This window comes from Oncorhynchus keta, unplaced genomic scaffold, assembly GCF_023373465.1.
Source record: "Oncorhynchus keta strain PuntledgeMale-10-30-2019 unplaced genomic scaffold, Oket_V2 Un_contig_20805_pilon_pilon, whole genome shotgun sequence".
Classification (NCBI taxonomy): Eukaryota; Metazoa; Chordata; class Actinopteri; order Salmoniformes; family Salmonidae; genus Oncorhynchus; species Oncorhynchus keta.
In genome coordinates this window covers 17,845-28,284 of record NW_026282188.1, presented here as the reverse complement: position 1 = coordinate 28,284, position 10,440 = coordinate 17,845, and the positions used below count along the sequence as shown (strand labels likewise).

Below are 10,440 nucleotides of genomic sequence, written 5' to 3'. Positions count from 1 at the left end.
TATGAATTAACTGAGATCAGTCTGTGTGATTCCCCTCTTGAACAGACTACAACATACAGTATGAATTAACTGAGATCAGTCTGTGTGATTCCCCTCTTGGACAGACTACAACATACAGTATGAATTAACTGAGATCAGTCTGTGTGATTCCCCTCTTGGACAGACTACAACATACAGTATGAATTAACTGAGATCAGCCTGTGTGATTCCCCTCTTGGACAGACTACAACATACAGTATGAATTAACTGAGATCAGTCTGTGTGATTCCCCTCTTGGACAGACTACCTCTGGTACCAAACATCTACATGTAACAGTTAGTGTAGTAGGGTTTCTCACAGTATCTACCTCTGGTACCAAACATCTACATGTATCAGTTAGTGTAGTAGGATTTCTCACAGTATCTCTCTCTCTCTCTCTCTCTCTCTCTCTCTCTCTCTCTCTCTCTCTCTCTCTCTCTCTCTCTCTCTCTCTCTCTCTCTCTCTCTCTCTCTCTCTCTCTCTCTCTCTCTCTCTCTCTCTCTCTCTCTCTCAGACTATGAAAAAAGACAACAGACATGGCATTGACTCAAATCAAATGTGTTGATAAAGTCCTTCGTACATCAGCTGATATCTCAAAGTGCTGTACAGAAACCCAGCCTAACACCCCATACAGCAAGCAATGCAGGTGTAGAAGCACGGTGGCTAGGAAACACTCCCTAGAAAGGCCAGAAACCTAGGAAGAAACCTTGAGAGGAACCAGAATTTACAGAATGAAAGGACCAGGGCTGAGCAGGGACTTCATTTGTACTTTGGTCCTTGGACCTTTAAAGTTAGAAAGTCCATCAAATTCACATACTGTAGTTTACACATTCATTTATTTATGATTTCATGACTGTTTGATAGTAGATCCCTGAATGGTAAAAAAAACCTCTCCAAATAGAAGTATGTAGCTAAAATATAGATATAGATAAAATACAGATATATCTTACAGATATTTTGACCATATCTGACAGTCTCCCAGAGGCAGGCCAATCAAAGGCTCCAGCTCACTGAATGGAACCTCCCCTTTCCAACAGAAGATAACGGAATGTTGACATCCTGAATGGAACCTCCCCTCTCCAACAGAAGATAACGGAATGTTGACATCCTGAATGGAACCTCCCTCTCCAACAGAAGATAACAGAATGTTGACATCCTGAATGGAACCTCCCTCTCCAACAGAAGATAACGGAATGTTGACATCCTGAATGGAACCTCCCCTCTCCAACAGAAGAAAACGGAATGTTGACATCCTGAATGGAACCTCCCCTCTCCAACAGAAGATAACGGAATGTTGACATCCTGAATGGAACCTCCCTCTCCAACAGAAGATAACGGAATGTTGACATCCTGAATGGAACCTCCCTCTCCAACAGAAGATAACAGAATGTTGACATCCTGAATGTAACCTCCCTCTCCAACAGAAGATAACGGAATGTTGACATCCTGAATGGAACCTCCCTCTCCAACAGAAGATAATGGAATGTTGACATCCTGAATGTAACCTCCCTCTCCAACAGAAGATAACGGAATGTTGACATCCTGAATGGAACCTCCCCTCTCCAACAGAAGATAACGGAATGTTGACATCCTGAATGGAACCTCCCTCTCCAACAGAAGATAACGGAATGTTGACATCCTGAATGGAACCTCCGCTCTCCAACAGAAGATAACGGAATGTTGACATCCTGAATGGAACCTCCCCTCTCCAACAGAAGATAACGGAATGTTGACATCCTGAATGGAACCTCCTTTCCAACAGAAGATAACGGAATGTTGACATCCTGAATGTAACCTCCCTCTCCAACAGAAGATAACGGAATGTTGACATCCTGAATGGAACCTCCCTCTCCAACAGAAGATAACGGAATGTTGACATCCTGGGAAGATCACCGCCAAAGGTCATTCTCTCTTAGCCTCTCAACAATTTTCTGACAGGGAAAAATTCAAAACTATAGGGACAAACAATTGCTTCTGGCCTGTTAGGTTGTATTTGACTATATTATTGTACCAAAACTTCTCAGACTAGAAAATACAATTAGAAAGTACATTTATCAACTATGATTAGAAACTATGATTGGAAACTATGATTGGAAACTATGATTAGAAACTATGATTGGAAACTATGATTGGAAACTATGATTGGAAACTACGATTGGAAACTACGATTAGAAACTACGATTAGAAACTACGATTAGAAACTACGATTAGAAACTACGATTAGAAACTACGATTGGAAACTACGATTGGAAACTACGATTGGAAACTACGATTAGAAACTACGATTAGAAACTACGATTAGAAACTATGATTAGAAACTATGATTGGAAACTATGATTAGAAACTATGATTAGAAACTATGATTAGAAACTATGATTGGAAACTACGATTAGAAACTATGATTACAAACTATGATTACAAACTATGATTACAAACTATGATTACAAACTATGATTGGAAACTTTGGCCAACTATGTTCAAACTATGATTATAAGCGATAATTAAAAATGGTGAGAAACTATGATAATAAACTGTGAACAACGATGAAGCCACGTTTGTGTGAGAGATGATCTATTATTTAATTGTGTAATATTGCACATTCTCTTTCAATATGTATAACATTTCACTCAATACATACTAAAGTAACAAATATTTAACAATGTTTCAAAGTTTTGTATTGCAACAGTTATGAGAGACAATGACATCCAATTTTAGGTAATTATTAACATAATGTGTTTTACATAGTGTGCATCTGTGATAACTTTATGTAATAGATCCTCTCTCAAGCTATGTGACCTTTTTAACCCCTCAAAACAGCACCTGTTGTAACGGCGTTCTTCGTTTGTCGAAAGAAAGTCGGACCGAAATGCAGCGTGGTGGTTACTCATGTCTTTAATGAATGAAATGACGATACATTAAATAACTGAATAAACAAAACAACAAACGGAACGCGAAACTTATTACAGCCTATCTGGTGAAACTACACAGAGACAGGAACAATCACCCACGAAATACACAGTGAAACCCAGGCTACCTAAATACGGTTCCCAATCAGAGACAACAAGAATCACCTGACTCTGATTGAGAACCGCCTCAGGCAGCCAAGCCTATACTAGACACACCCCTAATCAACCACAATCCCAATGCCTACAAAAACCCCAATAAGACAATACAATAACCCCATGTCACACCCTGGCCTGAACAAATAATTAAAGAAAACACAAAATACTAAGACCAAGGCGTGACACCTGTGACCCAAATCCCTCTCTGCCATCACAGATTAACATAAATTCATGTAATAGATCCTCTCTGTCTCTCTCGGCATGAAACATGAAAATAATATTAATTACATAGATAATAACTACTTTAAAATCTATTAATTATCATTCAAATATGTAAACAGTTAAATGAAAGTAAAATCTCCGTACAAACCTCCTGTTTGAAATGGGGAATGTTGTTGTCGTCACGGAGATATTTCCCAAATCCAGCCATCAGATCACAATCCAGAGGGGGCTTTTGGTACAAACCACTGCTTTGCATCCCCTTTCTCAGTGTGGTGTCACATGACTGGTTCAATGGTCTGGAAAATATCTGGTATGCAGATTAGAATGAATAAAACACATCCATGTTTGTTTATATACTTCTACGTACTACTTGTTAATGAGATGATTTCTATTTGCCTTTACTTACGGTTGGTACAACGTCGACTGGTCATCGTCCATGTTGACGTCTGACTCTTCATCTATATGTTCATCTGTAGTTGGTACCAACACTTGAGCCACTTCCACTTGGCTGAAATATCATACAGATTAACAAAAACATTTATATTATTTTACAATCAAACATAATTGGACAACAGTTCAAATGAGTTCCAATGTAACTTCCACATATATTATTTTATCAGTGTAAAATAGCAGCTTTACCCAGTTATTTGATTGTCTTCTGGCTTGTTCGTAACAAAATGACCCATTTGTTCACGATTCTTAATCAGAGGTTGGAGTGCGTCCTGTTGTGTCACAATACAGCTGAGTATTCTGTAGTCAATGATCCTGCCGTGCGGGAATTATGAACTTCCTGATCAATCTTTGGTTTTGATTCTGTCTTCATGCACACTCTGTGGAGATGTATAGATATGTTTTCCTGGTTCTTCATGCACACTCTGCGGAGATGTATAGATTATGTTTTCCTGGTTCTTCATGCACACTCTGTGGAGATGTATAGATATGTTTTCCTGGTTCTTCATGCACACTCTGTGGAGATGTATAGATATGTTTTCCTGGTTCTTCATGCACACTCTGTGGAGATGTATAGATATGTTTTCCTGGTTCTTCATGCACACTCTGTGGAGATGTATAGATTATGTTTTCCTGGTTCTTCATGCACACTCTGCGGAGATGTATAGATGATGTTTTCCTGGTTCTTCATGCACACTCTGCGGAGATGTATAGATGATGTTTTCCTGGTTCTTCATGCACACTCTGCGGAGATGTATAGATGATGTTTTCCTGGTTCTTCATGCACACTCTGCACACAATAGGGATCCTTCTTTGTTTTCTGTAAGACAGTGAATGCACAATAAGTACATGTAATGAAGTTATTACTTAAACCCTCTCTGGAATATGTGGGACGCGTCCCACCTGGCCAACATCCAGTGAAAATGCAGAGCGCCAAATTCAAATAAATTACTGTAAAATTAAACTTTCATGAAATTCACACATTCAATATACCAAATTAAAGCGACACTTGTTGTGAATCCAGCCAGCATGTCAGATTTCAAAAATGCTTTACAGTGAAAGCAAACGATTCTATTATCTGAGGATAGCACGCCAGCTAACAATCACAGACCATAATTTTTCAACCCTCACTGCGCGACACAAAACGCATAAATAAAGAGTTGCCAAGTGATTTAAAAACATTCTGCACACTCTCCCCTCTAACCCTCTGTGAAACATGATAGAAAGCAATTCATTTATGGTCTGATTTAAGAGAAAGAGCCAAATGAGAGTATAAACCCCCACTGAGAGGTGTGCTATTCCCTGCATTTAGAGAGAACTTACCTTGAACCAGTAGCAGTTGCAGATGCCATCTTCCTCCAAGGAGAAGGAAGTCAATTCTCAATTAAATGTTTTCAGAATATGGGAAAAAGGCAATAATCCAACTCCAGCACCTTCTAAGTGTCTCACAGTATAACGTTCTGTAGTGAATGAGTTCAGACTCTGGAAAGGTCTTTATATTTACAATCAGATAGGCCCAACCCCTTTATACATTTAAATATTCTATTCAGGGCAAATTGTTTGGTGAAGGGAGGGAATATCACACCTCTGAGTGGGGGTTTTCTCACAAGTTGAATTTGCATTAATGCCATTTGAAAACAAAAGGTTGGCAGTTTGGCAAAACTCTCTCCAAAGGTCACTATCTCAAACTCTCATAAATGTTCTGAAGGGGATAAAAAAAAATGCAGGGACAATTTAAGGTTGCTCCAGGTGTTATAAATCATTTAATTTATTCAATAGCAGAAGCCTTTATCCAGTAGTATTTACAGCTGTAGTTATGTGACTAAATAAAGTACATTTTCGTTATACCTAATATACGACATAATATGTCATGTGTATAGTCCTGAAAGCCTATGAAAGTACCAGGGCAGGGCTATGGGCTTTGGGCCTTTGGGCCTGTGGCATGTGAGCATATGGGCCTAAGCCCTGGAATGGGTTCGCCCCGAGAGAGGAGCCAAAGCCCTGGAATGGGTTCGCCCCGAGAGAGGTGCCCAAGCCCTGGAATGGGTTCGCCCCGAAAGAGGGGCCCAAGCCCTGGAATGGGTTCGCCCCGAGAGAGGGGCCCAAGCCCTGGAATGGGTTCGCCCCGAGAGAGGAGCCAAAGCCCTGGAATGGGTTCGCCCCGAAAGAGGGGCCCAAGCCCTGGAATGGGTTCGCCCCGAGAGAGGGGCCCAAGCCCTGGAATGGGTTCGCCCCGAGAGAGGAGCCAAAGCCCTGGAATGGGTTCGCCCCGAAAGAGGGGCCCAAGCCCTGGAATGGGTTCGCCCGAGAGAGAGGGGCCCAAGCCCTGGAATGGGTTCGCCCGAGAGAGGAGCCAAAGCCCTGGAATGGGTTCGCCCGAAAGAGGGGCCCAAGCCCTGGAATGGGTTCGCCCCGAAAGAGGGGCCCAAGCCCTGGAATGGGTTCGCCCGAGAGAGGGGCCAAAGCCCTGGAATGGGTTCGCCCGAGAGAGGGGCCCAAGCCCTGGAATGGGTTCGCCCGAGAGAGGGGCCCAAGCCCTGGAATGGGTTCGCCCGAGAGAGGAGCCAAAGCCCTGGAATGGGTTCGCCCGAGAGAGGGGCCCAAGCCCTGGAATGGGTTCGCCCGAGAGAGGGGCCCAAGCCCTGGAATGGGTTCGCCCGAGGGAGGGGCCAAAGCCCTGGAATGGGTTCGCCCGAGAGAGGAGCCCAAGCCCTGGAATGGGTTTGCCCGAGAGAGGGCCCAAGCCCTGGAATGGGTTCGCCCGAGAGAGGGGCCAAAGCCCTGGAATGGGTTCGCCCGAGATACCTGATAATAATAATACCTGATAATGACCAAACCTGTTTAGGCTTTTTTGGGAATTTAACTTCAATTAACCTGAAAGTGTTCATAGTATAAACATCTGTTGGGTTGGTAGAATGTGTAAAGACCCACCTCATTGGTTAATATTCACTGTAGTAGAACCATCTGTTGGGTTGGTAGAATGTATAAGTAGATTTTAAATGCATACTTATTACAAATCTGCAGTTGTCTGACTTATATATATATTATATTTAATGAAAGAAATGTAAAAATGCACTTTTTGTCTGGAAATAAAATAAACATTTATCTGCGTTAACCACTCCAGTCATCAGATGGCGATATGCGTTTTTCAGGCGATGCTATCAGAGTGACGTATAATGTAGTGGACGGGACGCTTCCTCAACAACATCTCGTCAGCCACCTCGGCAGCTTCCGAGCGGAAACGTTCAAGCTGTTCAGACTGCTTCGGTCTATATTTACTTCTGTATTTGGAACATAATTCTGTCTTTTAACTAGTTTCCCCATTTCATGTCATATTTCTGTTTAGTCAGGTAACGGTAGCTGGCTTGATAAATGAGCCTATCACTAGGCTAGTCGCTAACTAGCTAGGTTAGCTGGCTAACATCCCCGACCATGAGCTCAGCAAGCTGCTGCCCTCCTGCTAAAAAAGAGGTCTGCTGGAAGGAGAAAGAAGGTATTTGGCTGAACGTTGTCGTGAAAGAGGAGAATGAAGAGGAGGATGTCACAGTAAACGAAGAAGTAGAGGGTGAGGCTGTTATACAGAAAGAGGAGAATGAAGAGGAGGATGTCACAGTAAACGAAGAAGTAGAGGGTGAAGCTGTTACACAGAAAGAAGAGGAAGAAAACGATTATACTTTTTTTGGAGTGAATGAAGGAGAGATAACTGTCATATTGAAGGAGGAGGAGAGGGAAGATCTGAGTAACACCAGTAAGTCCTGTCTTGAAAATAGTTGTTGAACTGATACGTGGTTTTAAAAAGTCATTCTACTCTAGTTCTGAGCTTAAATGCCGTTTTTTAATGTAGTAATTGATAAATCTACACTGTAAGATGTGAGTAGCATCAAGAAGCTGCCCAACAACAAAACGTTAACAATGGATTTGCACCCAAAATCACAACTTAAATGTCTCACGGAATGGACTTGCCTTCATTCAATACTGCAGTTCCACTGTACTAAACTGGAGGCGATTTCCAGCCCACCGTTGACTGCGGTCAAGTGAGCCGACAGTCGCAAAACGCGGTCAAGCCATCTGCTCTTCGGTTTCTTCCTGAATTTGCGTGCGCGAAAACACTTTACGGAATGGCGTTTTTTCAGGTAGGGAAACTGAGTTGAATGGACTCTCATGCACAGTTAGTCGAGACGATGGCTACAAATCATTCCAAGCAAACCGTTTGAAGCACACCTATTCAATCTTCCATAATAAAAATGATACCAAATCGTTTATTTAATTTCTGCGTTATCATAAAGTACTTTATCATTGCTAGAGTGTCAAGCGTAGGCTGGACTGGTGTAAACGCGCCTCTCTGACTAAGAACCACACAGAGACCTGCATTTTGTAGTGGCTGTAATAACACTTGTGAAAAGTGACTTCAGGTGATTGAGGGATCTAGTCTAGATTAAACGTCATAGGAAGTTTTATCATGTGGAGGTTTCATTCAGGTCTCTGTTTAATTAAATCATCTGTTTGTCTTTGGCAGGAAAGAGACCAGACTCTCCTTCTGACAGCAGGAAGAGTCCTTCAGGGAAACCAGACCCCGAGACGTCCAAACCAGCAGGACGACATCACTGCTCCCAGTGTGGAAAGAGTTTTACTCAGTTAGGGAGCCTGAGAACACATAAGAGAATACACACTGGAGAGAAGCCTTACCACTGTTCCCAATGTGGAATGTCGTTTACCCAGTTAGGGAGCCTGCAAACGCATGAGAGGGGCCACACAGGGGAAAAGCTTTTCCAATGTTCCCATTGTGGAAAGAGGTTTGGCCAGGTAGGAAACCTGAACAAGCATGAGAGGACACACACAGGTAAGAAGATGTACCGCTGCTCCCAGTGTGGAGAGAGATTTACCCGGTTAAGGTACCTGAAAGATCATGAAAGAATACATACAAATACACAGGAGGAGAAGACATACCACTGCTCTCATTGTGGAAAGACATTTTCCCAGTCAGAGAACCTGAAAACACATGAGAGAATCGAGAGGCTGTGTTCTGACTTGTGTTTCTGACTGAGAATGTGTGTGTTTGTTTGGGCTGTCAGACTTGAGTTCACTTTGTGTAATGTTAGTGCACTATTTTTAATTGTGATTAATCCATTGACTGAAAGGGTTAAAAACACACTGAAAACATCCCAAATACATCCTATATACAGCTAAAATCTACAATGTCATGTAAACACAAGATGACATTGAGGTTAAATAAAGTGTGATTTATCAATGGAACATATTTTGACACGTCCACTGTGTGTCTCTGTAGAGTCATAATATCCATAACAACTAGAGGTCAAACAGGGAGATGGTTCCATTCATTTTCCCCACAGGGCTGTTGTGTTTAGACTCACCCTGGTGTGATGTTTTGATAACCATGTAAACCTCTCTGGGACAAGGTGACTGAGGACACAGTGTGTTGTCAATTTATTGTCATGTTTTTAAAATGGTATAACTGCCTTTATTTTAGCTGGACCCCAGGAAGAGTAGCTGCTGCCTTGGCAGGAACTAATGGGGATCCATATTGAACCCCCAGGAAGAGTAGCTGCTGCCTTGGCAGGAACTAATGGGGATCCATAATAAACCCCAGGAAGAGTAGCTGCTGCCTTGGCAGGAACTAATGGGGATCCATATTGAACCCCCAGGAAGAGTAGCTGCTGCCTTGGCAGGAACTAATGGGGATCCATATTGAACCCCCAGGAAGAGTAGCTGCTGCCTTGGCAGGAACTAATGGGGATCCATATTAAACCCCAGGAAGAGTAGCTGCTGCCTTGGCAGGAACTAATGGGGATCCATAATAAACCCCAGGAAGAGTAGCTGCTGCCTTGGCAGGAACTGCACTGTCGGAGCTCGAAACACAAGGATTTTGCTACACCTGCAATACCATTTGCTAAACACATGTATGTGACCAATAAAATGTGATTTGATTCTGATTTGAAATAAACGTCCTATTTATCAAAGGTGCTTTTGGATGGAGTCAAAATGACTCCAAAGGACATGAATTTGTTTAAAGTCCTTATTGATACAGAAACACTAAACCAGGATTTAGATGTATTGAGAACAAGTTGATTGACAAAGTCATGAAACATTGGATGAATTGAACAAACCACATTTTGGCTGTGATAAAAGATATGCCTCTGGGGTCATAATGATCCATGTCAGAACTATGGTTCAATGTAAATATGTAGTGGGTCTAGAGTTTGTTTTAAATTGTCACTCATTAAAAACGAATCAATCAACACATGCTTCTCTTTGAACGACTTAATATGATACTTGATACTTAATATGATCAACTTGAATGAAATAAAATAAAAATAAACTTTTGGTTCCTCAACTGCGTTGCCCCTCCAGTCAGCAGATGGCGATGTGAGTCTTTTCCGTTCAGGCGACGCTGCCAGTGTGACGTATAATCTAGTGGACGGGACGCTCCTTCAACAACAACAGACACCTCGGTAACTTTATAGCAAACAGAGCTACAACATTCACTCTCTTTACACTGTTTTGGTGTATGTTAGTCGCTGTGTATCAAACTCACTTCTGTCGTATGTACGTGTTGGCCTATTTAATTATATAAATATGTTGTTTGTCAGCTAGCTGGTTTGCTAAATTAGCTTAGAACTAGGCTAGTTGCTAATGCTAGCTAGCGAACATCTCCGACCATGAGTTCAC

At 42.1% G+C, this 10,440-nt stretch overlaps 1 protein-coding gene across 3 annotated transcripts; it reads left to right on the top strand.

Annotated features, from left to right (window-relative positions):
* Positions 1-6,927: 6,927 nt before the first annotated feature.
* On the top strand, positions 6,928-10,012 carry LOC127920829 (gastrula zinc finger protein XlCGF7.1-like). Of its 3 annotated transcripts, XM_052504875.1 has the most exons (3): positions 6,937-7,501; positions 8,270-8,593; positions 9,242-10,012. In XM_052504875.1, the coding sequence occupies exons 1-3, from the start codon at positions 7,186-7,188 to the stop codon at positions 9,259-9,261; spliced, it is 660 nt and encodes a 219-aa protein (XP_052360835.1). In that variant the 5' UTR covers positions 6,937-7,185; the 3' UTR covers positions 9,262-10,012. The 3 variants fall into 3 exon arrangements, with proteins under 3 accessions (XP_052360836.1, XP_052360835.1, XP_052360834.1); XM_052504876.1 differs by having other exon boundaries at positions 6,928-7,318; positions 8,270-10,012; XM_052504874.1 differs by having other exon boundaries at positions 8,270-10,012.
* The last annotated feature ends 428 nt before the right edge of the window (positions 10,013-10,440 follow it).